The sequence below is a fragment of the Hydra vulgaris genome, chromosome 11 (genome assembly GCF_038396675.1).
Source record: "Hydra vulgaris chromosome 11, alternate assembly HydraT2T_AEP".
Taxonomy (NCBI): Eukaryota; Metazoa; Cnidaria; class Hydrozoa; order Anthoathecata; family Hydridae; genus Hydra; species Hydra vulgaris.
In genome coordinates, this window is record NC_088930.1 from 41653654 (window position 1) to 41677763 (window position 24110).

At 28.1% G+C, this 24110-nt stretch overlaps 1 protein-coding gene across 1 annotated transcript in view; it reads right to left on the reverse strand.

Moving 5' to 3' along the window:
• Positions 1 to 205: 205 nt before the first annotated feature.
• Positions 206 to 24110, reverse strand: part of LOC100197697 (cleavage and polyadenylation specificity factor subunit 2) — a 79482-nt gene continuing 55577 nt past the window's right edge. The window contains exons 16-21 of the mRNA XM_065808868.1: positions 16967 to 17054; positions 14036 to 14176; positions 13728 to 13919; positions 4917 to 4997; positions 741 to 794; positions 206 to 629 (exon numbers count right to left, since the gene is read on the reverse strand). Coding sequence (XP_065664940.1) covers positions 537 to 629; positions 741 to 794; positions 4917 to 4997; positions 13728 to 13919; positions 14036 to 14176; positions 16967 to 17054 — 649 coding nt within the window. The 3' untranslated portion in view covers positions 206 to 536. The remainder of the gene's footprint in view (positions 630 to 740; positions 795 to 4916; positions 4998 to 13727; positions 13920 to 14035; positions 14177 to 16966; positions 17055 to 24110) is intronic.

Sequence of the window (24110 nt, forward strand, 5' to 3'; positions counted from 1 at the left end):
CAAGCGTGATAATAAATATAACTAAAATTATATGTTTTAAGTAATAAAATACTAAAACTTCTAGTTACCCAGTTCCAATTAACATCTATGTTCCGGTAATCTGTAATTAAATTTTAGCTTAGGGGCTGTAACGGTGACGTCATATTTAAATCGAATTTCGAATTTATAAATATTGGATTTTAAACAACTTAAAAAAAAGAAAGCCTAAAATTGTTATGTTATTTGTGTAAGATACCATAGCCTCACCGCTCCAAAAAGCTGAGTAGACAATTTAAAAAAAAATAAAAAAAAAAATCAATTACCATGATTGGTTAATTAATAAGTTTCGTTTTCAATTAGTGACTTTTCAGTTTTCTTTATATATAAAAGACTCGTGTTGCGTTACTCGATAACGTGTTAAAAGTATAAACTTATTCGACTATAAATATCAGATCTCCAGTTTAACGTTTTGCCTATTTCTAAACAATATTAAATCTTTCATGCATCATAATAATTGTTCTTCGTTTCAAAAAATGTCTAAAATATTCTTTTTCATCTTAAACAATAGCGTACTGATCGTAAAGTAACTGTCGAATAACATAGTATTCTTCACACAAACCACCTTCAATAGATATTTTCCCCTGTTCTCCCTATAAAAAAAAGAAGCAATTTCAAATATCGTTATAAACAAATAAGCCATTTTAGCTATTGTTATAAACAAAGAAGTCATTTTAGTAAAGAAAGCAAAAATAGATTTTTACCCTTCTAACTGCAACCACATTGTTACATACTAAAACGCCTCCAGTAAACTCAGCCTGAAAACAATTTAAAGTTGTTAAGTAACTACATTAATTCTAAAATAATCAAAGCATTAAAATGATCAAATTAACTTTAACTTTTTTGCAATAGTGAATTGATGCCAGATCTAGTTAAAATAAAGTTGGTTATTTGCGCTCTTAACAAGAAAAGTAAGTTTTTTTTCCAAGCATTCGTTTACATATAGATCTGGTGTCAAATTTTAATTTGTTATGAAAAGAGAGATTTTAAAACCAAAACTACAAACAACTTGTCATACAATATGGAAAAATAATTTTTTAACTCAAATTTACTTAAATCAGATGTTTTGTAACGCTTAAACTAATAAATGTATTGATTTTCATTGAAGAGTTGCATGATCTTTTTTACAGTATTGTCTTCTAAAATGCAAAAACTTTTTTTTGTCACTAATTTAAGCAAATTTTAAGCTCGTCCATTTGCCTTAACTTCTCCAGCAAGTGATTTTTTTGGTACTTTTTTTATTACAATATGTTTTCAGATACTCCTTTTTATTTTTTATTACTTTTTTGTTGTGACTGAGTTATAACTAAGTTATGTGACTGAGTTGAAATTCAATGAATTAAGTAGACTATTTTTTTGGACTTCTTTTCCTAATAAATCTTGATTTTTTTACTACTTAATGATTTTCTGTTTCTAGTTTCATTCTTTTTACAGAACTTTTGACGTTATTTTCTATGTAAACTTTAGCACGACGGATTTTCTATGTAAACTTAATTTTTTTTGATTTTCAGATACTTTCTTGACATTGCAAAAACTAATTGTATACCAAAAAATCGCCAAAGTTCAGTCACCATGTAACTTCGGTCATTTAAGAATAAATAACAAAAATACATACGTATTTCAATTTTTTTAAACTTTTTTTTTTCCAATCATATTGGTTGTCACTTCGTGCTTAAGAATTGTTAAAAAAATGTTCATTTGAAATCTGCTAAAATAATTTGTTTACAAAATAAGTGTTTTGAAATTATGCATACTGTTGCAAAGTATTGAATAAAATGATCAAATTTAACACTAATATTATTAAGAGTTAACATTTGTAAACTTTTTTTTCTTTGATTTTTATATATTAAGTATTCTTTTTTCCTCAAAATCTGTGAAATTTTAAGGTACTATAACTTTGGTCACTTATGGATTATACAACAACGCGTCACTAAACGCTAAAAGCAACAATTAGCAGAAATGCCGTGAAACGTTGGTTGTGAAAAATGTATATGAACCAAAAAATAATTTAATTGCACAGCGCTGAAATAAAATATTTCTGTTCATATAAAAATTTCAAAATCGTGCATGTTATAAAAACTTTGAATAAGCTTTAAATATTCAAGAGTCATCTAAATAAATTTGTTTGCTAACAATAATTTTTGATTTTTAATAAATTTCTTTAGTCAAAGTTGTCAATTAAAAAAAAGGAAACTTTTTTAAAAATTGAATTAAACGATTTTGTTACATAATTTAATTAAAAAATAATAAGTTAACGTAACACCTATTTTTAAGAAAGAGAGCAGGACAAACTCAGCAAACTACCAGCCAATCTCACTCACTTCTATTCCTTCAAGGTAATGGAGCGCTTAATTCGAGATTGTATGCTCAAACATATGATTGACCACAACCTGCTTGACATCAATCAACATGGATTTATACCTCATAAATCGTGCATGACAAATTTCCATAGCGCTTGAATCTTATCTAGAAATTATCATGATTCTTCTTGATTTTGCAAAAGCTTTCGATAAAGTTAGTCATAGACTTCTAATTGTCAACTTTACGCGCCTTCTTAACTGGCCACTGTCATAGAGTTGTACAGGATGAGTACTTCTCTGATTGGTTGGATGTTCTCAGTGGAGTTAACAACATACTAGGCATGTTGTTAATAAAGATAACAAAGATTTTTGTAAATATTACAAACATGTTTGTAAGCTGTTTGCCCACAACATGAAACTAATTGCGGTTATAAAGACCACCTCCGATTATCAAACTCTCTAAAATGACAACCCTCTAAACGTCGAATGGGACCATATCTGGAGCATGAGTTTTAACATAGACAAGTTCAAAGCTATATTCTTTGACAAAAGAATTAACAACCACTATAACACTGTTTTTATTGACAACCTACCAAGATTGCGCATAATCTTTATCATGACCGACCACCTTGGTAACAACCACAGCCTTGGCATCATTGTCAACAACCAACTCAAGTGGCGGTATCAAGTTGCACACGCTGTTGCATAAGCTAACATGGCACTAGAAATATTAATAAGAACCTTCCACTATTGGGATATTAATAGTTTTTGTATACTTTAAACAACTTATGTACAACCACATCTTGAGTTCTGTTCTTTCATTGACATTTTCGAAGCAGTGCAAGAAAGAGTTAATTTTTATAATCTGCTTCGTAATACTTTACCATAAAACTATTCATAACAACTGCCTAAAAGTTTTATATTTGATTATAAAATAACAGAAATTTTCCCAAATTAAAAATTTTGGGGAAAAACTTCATCCCTAATTATCATTATAAAAATCATTATAAAAAAAAAAGAAAAGAAAATTAGAATTTATTAGGAGTTTTTGAAAAAATTTAAGGTTGTCCAGACTTCAACCTATCATAACCATTATCATACCATGTAAAAAAGCAAACTTCAACCAATCCTAGTGAAAAAACAAACTTCAACCAATCATGGTAAAAGAACAAACTTAACCAATCACTATGATAGTAATTAAAAAACACACCAAAAAACAAAAGCAACTTTACCTATAATAGCAGGGTAAACATTAAATTAGTGATAAAAGTAATCTCAATGAATCACTTTAAGTACATTCTTAAGTACATTTCAGTACAATCACTTTAAGTACATTCTTTAAGTAGATAAGTTCTAATCTCAGTGAGTCATTTTAAGTACAATAAGTAGATAAGTTCTAATCTCAGCGACTTTAAATAAATAAACCTCTTATTTTTTATATCCAATTTTGTTATAAAAATATCATTTTATCAATAAACTTAGATATATAATTCTAACATTTTGAGGCTGAAATATAATTGAATAACCCGATTTAACACTAAGCAAATCATTGTATACAGAACCTAAACCCATGAAAAACCTTTAAAAGCAACTTAATGACTTAAATTAAAGGATCAATCAGATCAATTATCTGATCAGTTGAACTTTAAATTAGTGTGGCAAGTAGAAACTAAATTGAAAATTTACAAATCAATTGACAAAGGATATTATTGTATTTAGCAAGATTTTAAAGTAATTTTGTTGACTATTGATATTAGCACTTTGAAATAAATTTTCAAAGGAAATTCTGAAGAGATTTTTTTTAAAGCTTTGGTAATTAACAGTTCAACTTTATTGCAATGTTTTTTTTACAAAAATTATTTTTAAACAATCTTTTGGTAAATAACTACTGCTTACTGTTTTTGCTTATAAAACGAAAGTTTTTTTTTTAAACTGAAAATACATGTATCTATTTTGTTGCGGTTTACATACAACCTTCAAAAGTTGCTTTATGGTTTTATGGTAATATATTTTAAAACAATATACCTTTATACCTATAAAAAAATATAATAGCAATTATATATATATATATATATATATATATATATATATATATATATATATATATATATATATATATATATATATATATATATATATAAATGCATTCCTTGATTAACAGTCTGATATTATACTGAGACAAAAGAGATGCCAGGAGCTTCAGTACATACATCCACTGACTATCAAGGTAGAACATGCAAGTGGGTGCCACTTTATTGACTAAGGTTTTTATTTAATAATATTTATAATTAATCTTCCTTGACACATAAATATGCTTACTGCCTATTAGGAATAATTAATTAAATAATTAAATAAATTAAAGGAATAATAATTAGTAAAATACATACTGTAGTTAATCATACCTAGCATAGTTATATTATTTTATAATTTCATTTATTTATTTTTATATATTTTTTAAAATTTCATTTTACTTTATTTTCATTTTTAAGTATATATTATATTAATAATATTTATCTTATCAAAATATACCTTATTTAACATATATTTATTATAAAATATAAATATAAATAAGAAAGCAACCTGAATTCCAGCTTTTGTTAAAACTTGCTTGAAGTCACTTAGACGAGGTTCGTCAATAAACACAGTAGCATGCCCTGGAATCTAGTTAAAATTAAAAAAACTGATTTATATATATCTTATACTACTGATTTAGGTGAGCAGTGTGACGCCATACTGAAATAGCCAGCTGCCGGGGGCTTCAGTACATACATTGACTGACAAATAGCCTAACTCACAGCAGAGTGCTGCTACATCGACTGAGGGTTTGGCATGGGGCAGCTATCTTTTCATTCATTATTCTTGATTTTTTTCTTCTTTTTCTAAAAAAGCCGTATCGATTTAGATAAGCAAAAAAAGGGAGCAAATGCTTACATTAATATGCTATAGTAGATATATATATGTATATATATATATATATATATATATATATATATATATATATATATATATATATATATATATATATATATATATTTATATATATATATATATATTTATATTTATATATATATATATATATATAATTTCAATGAAAAAATACAACTTTATAATGAAACTTAAAGTTAAAGTTTTAAATTTTAGAGTTTTTAAACATGGTTGATGATTGCTTTTTGGCAATCATCAGCCATCAGCATCAGTAATCATCAGCATATTCAAAAATATAAAATAAAAACCATTATAAAAAATACAAGTTTAGTGTTGCAACAGCACCTGATGCCAAATATATGTGATCCGATATGTGCTAATTGCTGGAATAAAAGTGAAACTAAGTAATTGTTTCCTATGCCTAATTTTTTTTGTTCAGTAGTGATCCCATATCAAAAATCATAAAATACTTTTCATAAATAAAAAGATTACGCTTTTTTGTGGATGGGTTGTAAAATTGGCATCTTTTAACTATTTTTCAATTGATTATAGGCATGTTACCTGCGTCTATATGTTTCCAGATTTTTTTGGAAAGTTCTTTTCTATACCTGGTTGCATTAAATGATTTGAGGTTGTTATGGCAAACCTAAGTTTAAACGCATTTTCACTAATACTTATGTAAGATTTTTTCTATAAGACTGGGATTAGGTGATGCTAAAGTGGCTTTATGTATAACATTTTTTGATAGACATTGGTTATTTAACGGACATGCGGTTTTCTTAATGCAGTTGCAGTTTGTATCATTAGCAATGAGTTTGCTGCGCAAAATTTGTTGGTTGTGTAAATTATAATTGATTAAATATTTAGCATGCAGCTGTAACCAACTTTTATTTATGGTAAACAAATTTTATTTCTGTTTTATTTTCTGGAAAATGTAAGTCAATTAAATTTAAGAAAAGGTATATTTTGGTTACAACATTTTTGCTGAAAGAAGGATTAAACCATATAATATTTCTTTTTTACTATTTAGATTTAAATGATGATGGAGATTGGTGTGAAATCCAAACTTTTCTAATGTGTCTTCAAAAATAGAAGCAGTCTTTTGAAAAATTTTTTGGCTTCAAGAATCGGAAGATAATCTATGTTCAATTGAGGTTAGTACTAACACAGATAAAATTTAAGGAACTATCAGGCTTATGGTAAGGTTGAAAACTGCAGTTGTTAAGATTTAGTGTAATATCAAAGAAATCAACAACTTTCATATTATATTCAATGGAAATACTGAGGTTGTTTTGCTTAAATATTTGAGTAAAATGCTTCTTAACTTTTTCCATCTTAGGACTGCTTGCTTATTTAAACATAGCTAAGCCATCATCTCTATATAATCTGAAACTTGCAAAGTCTGGAAAAGAAAAAAAGTACTAACTAATTTGCGCACCTCCGCTTCATCAAATACAACCATGGTAACATCAAACAAACCACTCAATTTTTTCATCCAAAACTTGGTCATTGGTAAAAAATAAAGATTTTTGCGTGTGGAAAATTAAAGATTTATTGTCTGCATCAAATGGTAAATTATTTTAATGGTAGTTATGTTTTGCAAAGTGAATGGAGTTGATAAGGAGCTTTTTATTTGTTAAAGGGTAAAAGTGACCATGTCAAAAATAAAGAACTTATAAAAATGTTAGTCATTGATATTTTTAACCAATTTATTAAATTTTGTGTACTATTCCACTGATTTAAATGCAAAACATTTCTTAGCCTGGTGTTAATATTGGATAAAATATGTTTACTTATTCTACCAACTTAGTTCCAACCACCCACCAATATTTCTCACTTTGATTCAGGCGATTAGCAAATATCTGATCCCGTATATTGTATGTCAGATGCTGTTGCAACACTAAACTTGTATTTTCAACATTATACAATATATATGTGTGTGTGTGTGTGTGTGTGTGTGTGTGTGTGTGTGTGTGTGTGTGTGTGTGTGTGTGTATATATATGTGTGTATATACATATATATGTGTATATACATATATATGTGTATCTATACATGTGTGTGTATATATATATATATATATATATATATATATATATATATATATATATATATATGAATATATATATATATATAAATATATATACATATATATAAATATATATATAAATATATATATATATATATATATATATATATATATATATATATATATATATATATATATATATATATATATATATATATATATATATATATATATATATACACACACACACATATATATATTTATGTATATATATATTTATAAAGGGCTTGAAATAGCTGCCAGATATCGGACATTGTCCTGTAAATTACGACGTCTATCAGCCAATTTGTCGGACTCATATTTTGTGAGCATTTATTTTATAATCTTTTTAGTTCCAAAATTAATTATAAATTCAGTATTGTATATAAACTTTATTATTATTATTTTTTTTTGTTAACTACAGAAAATGAAGTTGAACACAGCTACATAAATAAAATACGTCATTTTTTTGAGCTAATTCATTATTTAAATGAGGCCTAAGCATTAATTTTTTTCAAATAAGGCAGCCCTTGTTTTTATCATTTATGTTAAAACGTTGCAATTAACTAATAATTTAAACTTATATTTCAGTATTTATTTTATCTTTTGTCTGATGGTTTTTATAAATTTTAAACATATATTTTAGCTTTCGAAACGTCTCTTAAATTCATTTTATAAAAATTTCAACATAATAGTTTTTTTAACTTTTATAGAAACCAGTACTTTTTATTACACTATTAAATTTGAGTTTTGTTATGAAATGCTTGTTTTCCCACTAAAAGTTTTCGCTATTAAAAGTGTTTATAAAAGCAATCAGAAAAAGTTTGAAAAGATTTATTAAATATTTTATATTTATATAAATAAATTTTTTTTTAACATCATCGCTTCCAACAAGGCTGCAAGCAACCACTAATTAAAGTTGGAAGTTACTGGAAGAAAAAAAATGAAAATTGCAGAGCAAGATGATGATTGACAGACGACTTAAAGGATTGCTAATTATATGAATCAGAAAAGCAAGATGAAGGAAGCAAATTCCAAAGAGCTGATGTTCGAGGAAAAAAACTAGATGAATAAGCATTTTTGGAGCACTTAGGAACAGTCGCAGAAAAAGGATGAGACTTTATTGAATGACAAGTAATACGAGAATGAATTTTAGTAGATGGCACAAAAGACACTAGCTCTTTAGAGCAGTGCCCATTTTAGTATTTGTAGAAAAGAGAAAAAGAAGCAACATTACAATGATGTGATAATGGTTGGAGGTTGGCTGCAAGAGCAGGTCCAACTATGTTTACAATGCGTTTTTGCACCTTGTCTAAAAGAGAAAGGGTATCATTAAAAGATCCGCCCCAGATATGGCAACAGTATTCCATACAAGGCCAGATTTGAGATTTATAGAGATAGAGAATAAAATCTGGAGTAAGAAAGTGTCGAGCTCGATAATTAGATTTTAACCTTAGCAGATACTAATTTTGCAACTGATTGGATATATGGTTTCCAAGAAAGATCAGAAGTAAGAGTTAATCCTAGAAGATGAAGGGTCATGATGACTCATCAAGTATGTTACAGTTCATAAATATAGGAAGATCTAAACTATTGTGATAACAATTGGCTAAAAAAAACTGAGTTTCATCTGAATAAAAGTTCACCAGTCACTATGAGCCCCATGCTGTTGCAGAAGTGAGATCCTTTTCAAGCTCAAATGCCTCCTCCAAGCAATCAGAGAGCGTTGACTTATCATGACAAGAATAAATGGTAATATCATCAGTAAACAATGTCATCTTAGATGAGAGAATATCTGGAAGTACATTAATGTAAATTAAAAAGAATATAGGGCCAAGGATTGAACCTTGAGGAACCCCTAAAGATACAGAATAAGAAGAAGAGTGCTGTCCATCGAGGACAACTTTTATACTACAATTGGAAAGAAAGGATTCAATAATCTTGAAGATGTTACCAGATACACCGTAAAAAGAAAGCTTCTGGAGAAGACCAGTGTGCCAAACTTTATCAAAAGCTTTAGAAATGTTAAGAGCGATGACCTTAACCTCTCCACCTTCATCTAATGCACAATAAAACTTATCGGTTATTACTGTTAGCAAATCAGCTGTAGAACGAGAAGATCGAAATCCATATTGATGATCAGAAAGTAAGTTATTAGATTCCAGATGAGAAATTAAGTGTTTGTTAATTAAAGATTCAAAAACCTTCCTTATAATAGGAAGAAGATTAATGGGAAGGTAGTTTGACGAATCAGATCGCTCTCCAGAATTTTTGAAAATAGGGATAACAGATGCCGCTTTCCAGCAGGCTGGAATACAAGACTCTGATAAGCACTTGTTGAATAGTTTTGAAAGTATAGACGATAGCTCTGGAGAACACTTCTGCAAGACTCCAACAGGTATGTTGTTTGAGTCACAAGCTGTAGAAGAGTCTAACCAGGAAATCACTTTAGATACAGAAGCTGGAGTGATACAAATGTCAAGCAATGGATCAACCTGTTTGACAGCTACATCAGGTAGAACACAACTAGTGGAATCAAGAGATGATATTGATGAAAAGTTCTTAGCAAATAATTCAGCTTTGTTTTTAAGCGTGGTGACAAAGTCTGAACCATACAAGAGAGGTGGAATTACAGATTTGCCTTACTATTGATACTATTAAAGATTCTCCAGAAGTCACGAGAGCCTAATTTTTGTGATGAAATATGAGACTTCATGACCTGAGAATGGCGAGCTTTAGCGTTAGACAAAGCCTTTTTACAATGGTTTCTAGCAGTAATAAACAGACTTCTGTTTTCTGGAGAATTGTTTTGCTGGTAAATATGGAAGTAACGGTTTCGATTGAAAATCGCAGCAGCGCAGTGTGAGGAAAACCATGGAGGAGAGTGAGGCTTGACCTGGAATCGTTGAGAGGGAACAAAAGATTCCATGTCAGTCTGAATCCACGAAGTTATGTAAAAAGCACATTTGTCAACAGGAAGATGAAAGATTTCTACCCAATTGCCATCACGAAGAAAATCACAGAAAGAGTCCCAGTCAGCTTTAAGATAGTTGTAAGAGGTATGATGATAGGGGATTCAGACGATAAAGAAGAATGAGATAAAAGTTTTAGAGAGGTAAAACTGTGATCAGAAGCATCTGAGGGTGAATGTGGAGAAACTGAGCACTGACTAGGATAAGAAACAAGACATAAGTCGATTAGAGAAGTAAATGATTCGAGGAAAATACCATGGCAAGGAACTTTTTAAAGGGGTTTACATAAGAGAGCACTGCAGCAGAGCAAGAGGCGTTAAACTAAATACAGAAAAAAAATACAAAAGCAATAAACTGGAAAAGACTTTGCCAAACCAGCCCTTTCGCTATATCATCCACCGCCGCACAGGTACTGTACGCTGCATTGACACAAATGAATCAAAAAAGAATTCGAGATGTCAATGGATCAGCAAGGAACAAACTGAAATTATCTGGTGGCCTTCTGTAATAACACAACATAACACCACAAGCTTCAATGCCGCTATGTCTGTTGTTAATGGTACCAATCCAGTCCCTAGCTCCAAATATAGCTAAAGTAAAGAGGCGTATACCTCCCAAACAATTTGAAAATGTGTATCTTCCGGGTTTGGGTTTAAAAAAACCAGAACCTGCAAGATACGCACAACAACCATTACTCAATACTGCAACTAAATTCAAACACAACCCCATCTACATTTGGGCTAACAACCCTTGCTCTTTAAATAGCGATAAAATACTAGAGCTCAAAGCTAGAATCAACACTTGTATATTATGTATATTAAATCTACTATTCCTGCTGTATTAACTAGTATAAAAAAACTAAACAACTTTAACATTGAGGAACTTTGGCAAATTATCAAGTTCGGTAATGAAAAACGACCTCAAGATAATATAGATGATACCCTCATGAAAAAAATTTCTGTAACAAAAGCTGCGAAATACAATCTCTCGAAACTAGGCTGCTCACCCATGTACTTATAAAACTCTTATATAACTTTACAACTCTTCTATAACTTTAGTCACACAACATATGAAGAACAGTTGATGACAGTACACTAGTTGTAGCGCATATCAACAAAGAATGGCCTAGTGACACCAAGTTCATCAATGCTTAGGTGAACATTTTTTTACTCAAATGATAACATTCCCAAATTATTGTAACTCAAGAAATAAAGCACCGGGTAATATTCTTGACCTTGTCATTACCAATAAACCAAACTAAGTCAAAGACCTCAAAAAGGATGATCTGATTGGAGACACACCTAAGGGTAAAGCTTATTTCCTACTCAGTGGACATTTCAAAACTATGAAATTTGAAGTACGAGCTACTTTTCATTCAAATTATATTTGGAGCAAAGCAAACTATCAAAAATATATCATAATATATCATTGATTGCGATTTGGACAAAAACTTTACTAATCATTCATCAAACTACCAACTACTTGTAAATAAATATATGGAAGTTGTGTGCAAATATATTCCAGTGACTTCTGTTCCATTCAAAATAAAAAAAACATCTTGGACCACACCTGAAGTTAAAGAAGCGGTTTTTCATAAATGTAATCTCTGGAGGCAATATGTTGCTTCTGGAACTAAAACACACGAAACACTCAGAAGTAAGCATAAAACATCCTGTAAACATGTTTCAGAGGTAATAAAAATAGCTACTCAAAGATACAAACATCAGTTAGTTAGTATTTTCAAAACTGACCCTAAGAAAATTTTTGATCACATCAAACAAAAAGAAGAAACTAATAACTTACTTCAAGCTCTCAAAGATGACAATAAAAACATTATAATCTATGGTGCTGTAATTTTTGATATTATAAATGATTACTTTCATTCTGTATTCAATACTAAAAAACCAGATTTGCTGCCAGATTTTGAATCACATACAAATGCATTTTGCACTATAGACATAAATCTTCTATTGACAAATTGAGTTCAAGAAAGAATAAAAAAGCTCATTGAAACCAAGTCAAAAGGATATGATGACATACACCAACAAGTATTACGCAACCGCACCTCAGCATTCGCAATTCCATTAGCTATGATCTACCGAAAATCAATTTGCGATTCACAGGTTCCAGGGCTCTGAAAAAAATCAAATATCACCCCAATTTTTAAACAAGGCAGAAAGCAGAACCAAGCCAATTATAGACCAGCCTCACTAGTATCAGTACTCTGCAAAATTATAAAAGGTATTATACACGAAAAAATCATAAATCACTGTCTTGGCACTAATCTAATATTCAAAGAACACCACAGATTTCTTCATATTATAGGATGCACATCGAACTTACTTGAAACTTGAGATAAACTAACAGAAGCAATGCATCAAGATCTATGCCAACGATTGCAAAATACTTGCAGTTCTAAAATCTGAGAAGGACAAAAGAACTTTGCAAACTGACATAGATAGCTTAGTAGATTGGTCGCATAAATGGAATATGCCTCTCAACTTTGATAAGTATAAAGTTATGCACATCGGGCATGGTAACTCCAAATCTATTCAAAATTATTTGATAGTTGACTTGGGTGGAAACAGAATTCAACTTGAAGCATTTGTCATAAGAAGAACACCATCATCTTAGCTTAACTGCACTTAAAGAAAGGAGAGTTCGAGGTGATCTGATTCAGCTGTTTAAACTTTCAAAAGGTATTGATCAAATCATTTTTGAGAACTCTCAAGTCTACGCACCATCGATTTCTAAATCCAATTTGCATAGACATCTTTGACTTGAACATCAAATGATAAAAAACTGCAAAGAAAGATTCAATTTCTTCATTAATTGCATTGCCAATGTATGAAATACGCTACCTTTAGACGCCATAAGTGCTGATTCAGTCAACTTGTTCAAAGATAGTGTTTACAAATTGAAATTCAGTATAGACGAATGATCGGACACACAAGTGTCTTTTCTTACACCATGGAAGTGCCTGGAGTAGCACTTTCTCATCAAAATATATAAATGTAATACATGCATATATAACTGATTTCTGAAATACATAAACTCAAACTCAAAACTCATTTACTTTTAAAAAGTTTAGTGCTTTAAAAATGTACAATTTTTTTTAAAAGTTTAATTTAATTACATTATTTAATTTAGTCTGCACTAATTTCCTCTTCAGTTTGATTATTTAATAATGCCCTAGCCTGGTTATAAAAAAACTAAATTTAGCCAAAACCAAGATTAGTCAGTTACTAGATGCTAACTTTAGCAAAGCTCCATATTAAACCAAAAAAAACTTGAAATTAATTTAACTTCACTTTTAAAGGAGTATTTTTTTTGTTTTTTGAATGTGTGCATTAAAAACTTTTCTATAACAAACATACACACACACACACACACACACACACACACACACTTAATAAAATACTTTTTACCATTTCAGGTGGCAGTTGCTCAAGCACTGGAACAACATCTTGTTTTTCAACTTTTTCACTATTTTCTTGTTCTATTTTATTAAACTTTTCACCACGAGCTTCCATAACTAATTGTCCATCAACCCATGCAAGCTCAGTGTCTCGGGCAACTGCAAACTTAAGTGAACTGACAAGTGAATCTTTTAATTTAACCTATAAAGAATATTTTTTTTTAAGCTTGATATATGTTTTATGCTACATGTGATTTTTGAAATACTCAGTGTAACCATAGTAACTAAATCATGTGTAACTAAACTAGTTTTGAGTACCTGATAAATATGACTTTCTCTAGTTGCATCTACCATCTCATTTGTATATGGAGTATAAACCTTTGAAACATTAAATTGAGTGCTAGTTTGGCAGTAACGTGACAACGCTTCAGTTGCAGCAGGACTACCATGAATCAAAATCTGTTAAAAAAATTATTTATATCGTTAAGTATTACAATTGCTATATTATATACAACAATATAATTCAACAAAAGGTGGAAGGGTTTAAAAACATCATATGAAAAAAAATTGAGTTAAAAACAACATAAAATCACCAGATTTATGTTTTATATATATGTGTGGTGTTGAACAATTTAATTGATTTTAAAAGAGATTTATCTAAGATTTATCTATCATAAGAAAATTACTTGTGGTTATCGCACGCATAAAAAAAAATTTTGATCCTACAAACATAGAAAAACCAGATAGAGGACAATTTTTTAAAAGCAATTTATATTACCATTAAAAATTTTAATTTAATTTTTTAATGATTATTATATTTGTATAAATTGTAAAATAAAAATTTTAGTATTAATAGTTGCTTTAAATTAGATCTTCAAACATAATACATAATTGATATTATTCTTGATTGCCATCTATTCAATAAATATTTTAATTTTACAATACTTTTATTTTTAATGTTATTATTATTATTACTTTTAATATTTTGTGTCACTCTAATGAATTTGTCGAACTACTTTAGTTACGTTATCATTTTTATTATATGTTAAGTTATTTAGTTACTATGATATAAAATATTATAATGAATTTGTTGAACTACTTTCATTATGTTATTAATAACGTTAAGTTATTTATATTTTTATTATATTTAGCTAAGTTATTTAGTTACTATGATAATAAGTTTTAATAAGTACTTAATAATAATTAATGCTAATTATTATTACTAGTTATGCTAATTATTAATACTTACCTTTACCATATACTTATGTAATGTAACGGTTGTAAGGAAAATAAATTTCTTGTTGTTGTTGTTGTTGGTGTTATAGATTAAAAATGTCTAGTGAAAAGGAACAACTTTACAAATCTATTTATGAAGGATATTTAAAAGCATTTGCAAACAAACCAAAGCAAAAGTCTCAAGAAACAAATAAAATCTGGTCTGAGATTAAAACAAAGAGTAAAACATCCAAATTAAATGTAGTAGTTGAAAAAAAAATTGAAAGAGCTAAAACAAACTGAACTTCGAAATAAAGTTGATATTTTATTTTACTGGACAAAATTACCGAACTGTGTACCTAATACACTAAAAAAGTGTGCAGATCTAAAACTACTTTTGATGGGGTGACTGATGTGACCCTGTCAATTACAACAAGTGAAGAGAGCGAAAAAGAAAATGTTCAAAAGTTTTAACAAAACAAGCCCCGAAACAAGATCAGTTAGAGAATGAAATTTTTATTTTACAAAAAGATATTGCATATCTTACTGAACAAAAAACTTGTAGTCACAAGAAGACTACCAAATACTAGGGTAAAAGAAAAAACTTTTGGTAGAAAAAACCAAGATCTTATACTTCATCAAAAAGCAACCGGACTAAAAAGAAAAAAAGCAATAGAAGCTTTAGATCCAGATATTAGAAAAAAGTTGTGTGGAATTTAAAATTCAGTACCAAAAGGTCAACTGCTAGCCTGTGATCAGGACAGTTAAATAAAAGCAATTGTAGATATTGCCATGAAAGGGTCTGCTTCTGATGATAGGAGAAGACCTAAAACCATTTTAACTGTAAAAAAATTAAATGACTTGGTTGAAGAATTGAAAAAGCATGTTAAAAAGCACTTGTTAACTCTCTTGTTGTAATAAATTATAAAAACTATAAAAAAAATTGTATGCTATTTAAAGAACCCCTCCTCCTATGAGTACACATACTTTATGGACGACCCCTAATAAGTAAATAATAAATAGAAATTGATAAATGTAATTGTATGTATATAATAAATGTAATTGTATGTATATGATAAATGTAGTTGATAATAATAGTAATTAGTTGCAATGTAATAGTAATAATTATATATAATATAATAATAATAACATAATAATTGCGATAATTAAAAAGTAAAAAGTATGTATAGGAATAAGAATATATAAGAAAAATCATTTAAACCAATGGTTATTGTTTATTCTGTTTATTTTATAGATCAAAGAAATAATGAAATGTAAAGAAATCATTGAAATAAAATCAAAGAAAAAATTTTTTAAAACTTTTTAATTATTTGTATTTATCCTGAAACAAGAATGTTAAAAAAGTATATATAATTAAATTATAAAAGAATCAAGATATCAATGATTATTGATTGGTTATTGATTATTTATATTAAAAAAACAAAAATAACAAAAAACAACAACTGAAAACTGAGAGATTTTATAAGCTGATCCATTTGACCCTTACTCACTTTCATGTCAATGACTAATAGCTATTATTGACAATATCATGTCATTAGTTTTTATTTATGGAGATTATTGATAACTATTTGTCATTTATTATTTTCAACAAATTCTGAAATATCAATTTTCAACAAATTCTATTCATCCAAAATACCACAAAAAATGTTTTTAAACTTATAACGTCTAAAAAATCACGTAAAAAAACTAAAAAAAGTTTTTAATTGTATTAAATTGTTTAAGGGATCATCTATAAACAATGCAAAGCTAAGTTTTACTAATAAGCAAGACAAAAAAGGTCGAAAGTTTTCCTTGGCAGAGTCTTAAGTTAAATACAAAATTAAAATTGCACGTTAATTTTAATGAAAACTGCCGCGTAAAAGAGATTAAAATCTCCTACTTCTGTTTTTTAAATAAACTTAGTGTTGCATAAACTATCAACGATCCCTAAAGGTTATTAATTTTGATGTATTCATGTGAACTTTCAAAAATTCAAACTATAAATTATAAAATAAATTAAAAAAAAAATTATACCAACTGTCTCGGTTTTACAATTGATAAAATTCGCCTCACTGATTCACCATCTGAACGCCCCTCAAAATCAATGTAAGAAATCTTACATCTATAAATAAATAAAAATAAACTAAATAATAAATACTTTTTAGTTATTACTAATTATAACATAAATATTTCTAATTTTAATAAACTTTAATATAATTGTTAAGTTTAAATACCAATAATTGGATATATATATATATATATATATATATATATATATATATATATATATATATATATATATATATATATATATATATATATATATATATATATATATATGGGCAATTCTGGAGAGTGGCGGTCGTAACAACTGACGTTCTTTAAGCTATTAAAAATAAACCAAAAATGGAAATGACTTGAAACTTTCCAGAAATGTGGAATACTATTACATAATTTAGTATGCAACAGTTACAATATTGAAGTCATAAACTTTTTTCAAAAATTAACTCTGCATTGCGTGAAGGTCGTAATGTTTACTTTTTACCACTTCTGAACAAAACAACTTTGTCAAACTAACTGCAGCGAATGGCATGGTAAAAAAAAAAATCATTTGGTGTGTGTATTTAGCACATATTGATGTTATTATATGCTGAGTTTCATAGTTTTTACTTGATGTTTTATAGGCATTTCTATGTTTTTTTTTTCAAAAAAAAAAGAAAAAAAAAAGATAAATAGTTATAAAAACTATGTAAACTATGTAAAAGTATAAACTTTTAACTTTATCAAAGTTTTTTAAATTATGGTTTTTTGATACTGGGTTCGTTAAATTTAAAATAGACAACTAAAGGCTGCTATATTTATTTATACTTTACTAAAGTTTAAATGGTTAATGTCCCTGTTCCCAACATAAGTTTATAAAATAATTCTTTCAGAAAAGTGAAATTATCAAATTTAAAATCAACTTTTGCTTGATTTTTTGTTTGTCTCTTTTTCTTGGTGTTAATAACTGTCTTCTTTGATAACTTCCCTTTCTTTCTTTTTCCAACAAAGCTTTTCTGTTTCTTGCCCTATGAGCTTTTGATCGTTCACCATATAATTTAGGCATTTAAAAAATGTTATTAAATATAACAGCTTTCTTTTGAGATTTACATTCTGTTATGATTAAAAAAAAAAAAGCAAATTTTATAAATAAAAAAAACGCGATATCGAATGAGCAAAAACATTGCAATACATACTATAAAAAAAATTTTAACTAAAAAAGTTTTCTTTATGTGTTAGAAGTTTTTATTTCTTAACAAATATTAATTTCTTTTCATCAATTATTTTAAATAAGTGATTTATATTTAAAAAAAGAAATACTTTCTAATTATTTTAAATTTTAAATTATTCTAAATTACTTTAACAAGCTTAGCAATATTATGAGTGATAATTATGATATTATAATATTATGATATTAATATTAATATTATTATAATTACAATATTATGACAAACTGAAAATGATTTTTAACTTGGTTTCAATAATAAAATCATTCGCGCTTAAACTTTTTATTCAAGTCAAGTAACCGTTATGGAAAAACAAACACAAAGTGATGATTGTAAAGTACTTTGTTACATCTTAATCTTATCATCTGAAACTCTTTTGAAAAAAAAATTAAAACAATAATAAAACTTATATCAGTATCTTTACTTTTACTATATTTTTAGTTTTACAAAGTCTGGTACGAAGCCTAGGAAAAACTTCTCGACTTTTTTCTGTGACGCTCGTAACGCATTAATTTGATAAATATAATCTTTTTTTATACATAGTTGGAGTGCATTTTTATAAATAATATTCTACATAATGTTTAATTTTGTCTTTAAGTTAAACTTAAAAGTAATAGTTACATAAAAGGGCAGCACAAAAATTGTTTATATAAGGGTAATTCCATATAAAAGTGGGACAGCCATTTCAGTCACCCCTTGGATTTTCTTTAAATTTAAACCAGTGGTACCTATTAATGAAACATGAAAAAATGCAAAATTTGAGCTCTCAAATCTAAGCGGTTCAAAAGTTATGATGTTTTGAAATTCAGCCTAAAATATACCTTTTTTTTACAATGTCTACCATTATGAATTTTGTAGTTGTACTTTTGATTGAATAATTTAAGATCTAGTGGAGGAATGTGGCTAAAAATTGATACCTGACCATTTATGAGGGTACTGAATTCAAAAATGTAGATAAAATAGTGAAATTTAAACTTTTTGATAGTTATTTTTTTATTTTAAAATGTCAAATTTTTTGTTCTGTTACCATGGGTTGCGCTTTCATTAATTCTCGGAGTTGCCCAAGTCTCATGGATTCGATTTTCTTATCAAATGAAGTAGGTGATCCTAGGCTATCTTTATAAAAAAGATGGTTTTGGTTTCTTAAAGCATAATACAGATATGTCATTTTGAAATTTAGACAAAAAATTTCTTTATTTGGCCTCTATTCTCTATTATAGATTTTATAGCAATACTTTTTGTGTGAATAATTTAAGTTCTAGTAGAAAAATATGACTGAAAATTGGTACCTGACCATTTTTAAAGGTGTTGAATACAAAGACGAAGAGAAATTAATCCAATTCCTAATTTTTTAGAATAATTTTTGAATTTAAAAATGTCAACAGTCCTTTTTTTCCTTCTTGTAACCATAACTTACATTTCACTTATTTCTGAAGTTGCCTTACTCTCATTGTGAAATAAAATGTTTCGGAAAAGTTTAGGTCTCTGAAAGAAAATAAAAAATTATATTGTTTTGCATAATTTGCATATTTATGATTCTAATAATTAGGTATTATTTCAAAATATTGGATGCATGCTAAATTTTAGGTTACATGCTCAAATGTTGTGTTAAAAAATAAGAAACTAAAATGCAAACTTTTTTGAAAAATATTAAAAACCTGCTTTATTGAAAAAAGTTCAAAAATAAAAATGAAAAGGAATAATCAAATATTACTAAAATTGAAGTTTACATCATTTAAATAATGAAAGTAAAATATTAACCAACTTTCACTGAAAAGATAAAACTTGTTCAAATAGAGTTTCATCTTCTTTTGAGATTTGGTACTGATGCCCAGAAGATGTTGACAGTGTTTTAACAAGAGAAATGACATTCATTCTTGGCACCCAGCAATTAACATCCCACTTTGACCAGTAGTATGACCGACTTGGATAATGTCGATGCATAAACTTTACCATAAAATCATCATTCTCTTTATCAACTTCAGAAACCATACCAAGCCAGAAAAAATCGCGTATTTGCAAAATAGGTATTGTGACTTCATAACATTGTCAATTTTAATAATTTCATATTTTTGTTTTTTGAGGAAGTCAAATGTTAGAGAAAAATCATCACCATCGGATACCCTTTTCATTTTGGAAACTTCTTGTCCCAGGAATAGTGGTTGCTATTAAAAGTCTATCAGTAAGTTTGTTTCTTACTAGCTCCATTTCTTTAGCAGTGACGTACACAAACGTAATCCCACTGATTGACTTTTGACAGTATTCAAACATTGCTTGAGAAGACAGTATATGACCTGTGGTTGGCTCTGCAAGCTAGCTGTTGCAACAAGCCTTTTAACAGTGCCACCTATTCCCTCGCATGGAGATTTGCCATGGCTCGTTGCAAAGAAATTCCAGATGCAACAAACAGAAAAATCTTGAGTGTGGTGACATAAATTGTAAAAATGTTTGCAGCTTTTATACTGCCCTGCACAGCCATCAGAAAAATAATGAATTTTTGTAATTGTGGGATAAATATGAGTTTTTATATGATTATTGGTTCCAAAAATCCAACATCATGATTCAAATCATCTGAAATTACACAAAACGAAGATATTTCCAATTTCACTTTCTTGCAGTAGATGACATTTGGATGAAGAGAACATTGACTCTTGCTCCAATGGTAATTCTGTATCTCGTCTTCTACTACAAAAGTATAATTCTCTGCAAAATCTGCCAGTACAATAGCCTAATCAATACTAATTGTTTTTTTGAGATGCTTTAGATAGCTAGATTGTGATTTTATCAAGATTTTCACACAGGAGCTCTATGAATTCATTTAATGGAAGTTTTATTGTTAATAGTTCAGTTCTATCTGTTGTTGTCCACTGTTCGAAATCCACTGACGGTTCATTTTCATCACTGTCATATTGCTCTTTTGGATCATCATTTTGTGTGAGATACTGCTGGAAATAATTTTGGGCAGCTTGTATGCCTGGATAACTATTGCATTGGTGAATCATGCAAACTTTAGATTTTCTGCTGCAGACAATCTTTTCAATGATTTCATGGTAAGATGTTTCAAGGCCTATAGCACTCAACCTTAATTTAACATTTTGGTGTATTGTACACACATAAACAGAATGTGTACCTTTTGGGCCAGCAAGGATGCACCATGTAGGCAGACTACAAAATTTAGAAAATCCAATTTTATGGCATGCGTACTTTGTCTTATATGCCACATAGACCTCCTTTAAGTTACACAAAATCAATTTTTTTGACATGTATTTTTTTCCCCCAACACTTACAGTCTTTTTTATCTAGCATTTGCCTTGGATACTTATTGTCGCGGTTAAAAAGCTTTACAAGTTCTATAACATCTTTACTGATTCGATGCGGTTTAACCACATCAGGGTATGCTATGATGCCTTTTGGTCGCGTAAAAACTTTGCATTTTGAATTTTTTGTTTGGAAACTGAAAACACTTTTGATGCTTTTCTGATAGACCAAGATTTTGGGGTTAATGCCAGAATTTGAAGTTGCTGCCTTCTGTTAGAAACCTTAAGTTTTTCTTTCATGCATTCTACAAGGAAGTCTAGATCGTCAGCATTGGTTTGAATTTCCTTTAGAACTTCATTTTTTGGTGCAACAAGATCAGATGTGGTTACATCCAGAGCAGTTGCAAGCTTCTTAATAACTGTTTCTTCAACTTGCTTTATTTTTATCTTTCAAGTAAAAGCTTGTTAGAGGTTTTGGGTAAATGAACTTTTAGAGGAGACACTTCAAGTTCCCATAAAGTACTGTTGAGCAATGATCTTGTTGATTCCAGTATAATTTCTTTTTCCATATTATCTTCAGTTAATTTTATCTCCAACTCGTTCTCTTCTGATTCTTCACTTGAAGCTAATTTATGTCTGCATTGTGGACAAAGTTTTTCACCTGGAACTACGAATTTGCCTTTACTGCATAGGTACTTTGCTGTATCCAAGTTGATTTCATGAAGACTACCTAAAAAAGGGAAGAACTCTTTTTTGTATAAAAATTTTAATAAAACCTTAAAAAGTTTAAAGTTGTATGGCATTTAATAGTGCACTTTCAGGAGTCAGCTAAAACGTTAAATATAGCTAAAATAGAATTTGGCTGCCATTAATTTCATTATTGTAACTCACAACATTTTCACAAAACTAAAAGTTATTATTACTATAAATACCTTTTATAACTTTGTTATGAGTATTAAATGGATTGCAGCACTGTGTTAATTTAGTTTAATGAAGTAATTTAGTATAATGCTTCAAATAAATATGTTTATAATGGAGACAAGTTGTTGGTTTGACATTTATTATTGAGAGCCTAGTCCTCCATATTAATATTTCTCTTTCATATTTAGGAATATCTTCAAAAGGTTCAAGTCCCAGCAACAATGTATATGTTGTGAGATGACATTCACTTTCTAGGTTGATTCCGATGGAGCACTGTTGGCTGTTTGCCATGACTAAGAAACTGAATTTTGGCATGTCTGAACAAACAAGATAATTATATTTAATTATAAAACTAAAATAACTTTTTTTATTGAAACTTGTTATTGTTAACTGTTGTTTCAAAACTGTATTTAAAAGACATAACTGACATCCCAAAACTATATTTATACATCACAGCAGGCGTTGCAAAACTATATTTATACATCACAGCAGGCATTGCAAAACTATTTTATACATCACAGCAGGCATTGCAAAACTATATTTTTCATGATAATTCACTTTACAAAAGTTCAGTTATATATCAAAGCCAACCTTAATAAACTGTTTTTACACACCACAATTAAATCCATGAGAGTCAGGCAATTTGAGAAAATGTTACCCTGTTTTATGGTTAAGTAAAACTATACCATTTTAAAATACAAAAAATATCCTAAAATATTAGGAATTGGGTTAATTTCTCTTCGTCTTTGTATTCAACACCTTTAAAAATGGTCAGGTACCAATTTTCAGTCATATTTTTCTACTAGAACTTAAATTATTCACACAAAAATATCGTTATAAAATCTATAATAAAGAACAGAGGCCAAATAAAGAAATTTTTTGCCTAAATTTTAAAATGAGATATCTTTATTATGCTTTAGGCAACCAAAACCATCTTTTTTGTAAAGATAGCCTAGGATCACCTAATTCATTTGGAAAAAAAATCGAATCCATGAGACATAGGCAACTCCAAGAATTAATGAAAGCACAACCCATGGTAACAGAACAAAAAATTTGACATTTTAAAATAAAAAAATAACTATCAAAAAATTTACATCTCACTATTTTATCTACATTTTTAAATTCAGTACCCTCAAAAATGGTCAGGTACAAATTTTTAGCCACATTCTTCCACTAGATCTTAAATTACTCAATTAAAAGTACTACTAATAAGTAATGGCAGAAGTGAAAAAAATAGGGCGTTTTAGGCTGAATTTCAAAATGTCATAACTTTTTGAACCGTTTGGATTTGGGAGCTCAAACTTAAAACTAATTTATTTATGCTTTATATAATATATATATATTTATATATATATATAAATATATATATATATATATATATATATATATATATATATATATATATATATATATATATGTATATGTTATCTTTATATAAACCTGTCTATATAATATAAATATATATATATATATATAATATATAATATACATAATATATATATATATATATATACAACATAAATAAATTAGTTATAACTTAAACAATTCTATAGCTTCTTTATATATATATATATATATATATATATATATATATATATATATATATATATATATATATATATATATATATATATATATATATATATATATATATATATATATATATATCTTTAAAAAATCTTTTTTAATAATTAAGTGGTTAGATGTTTAAATGTTGTTAAGTGATGAAAAAAA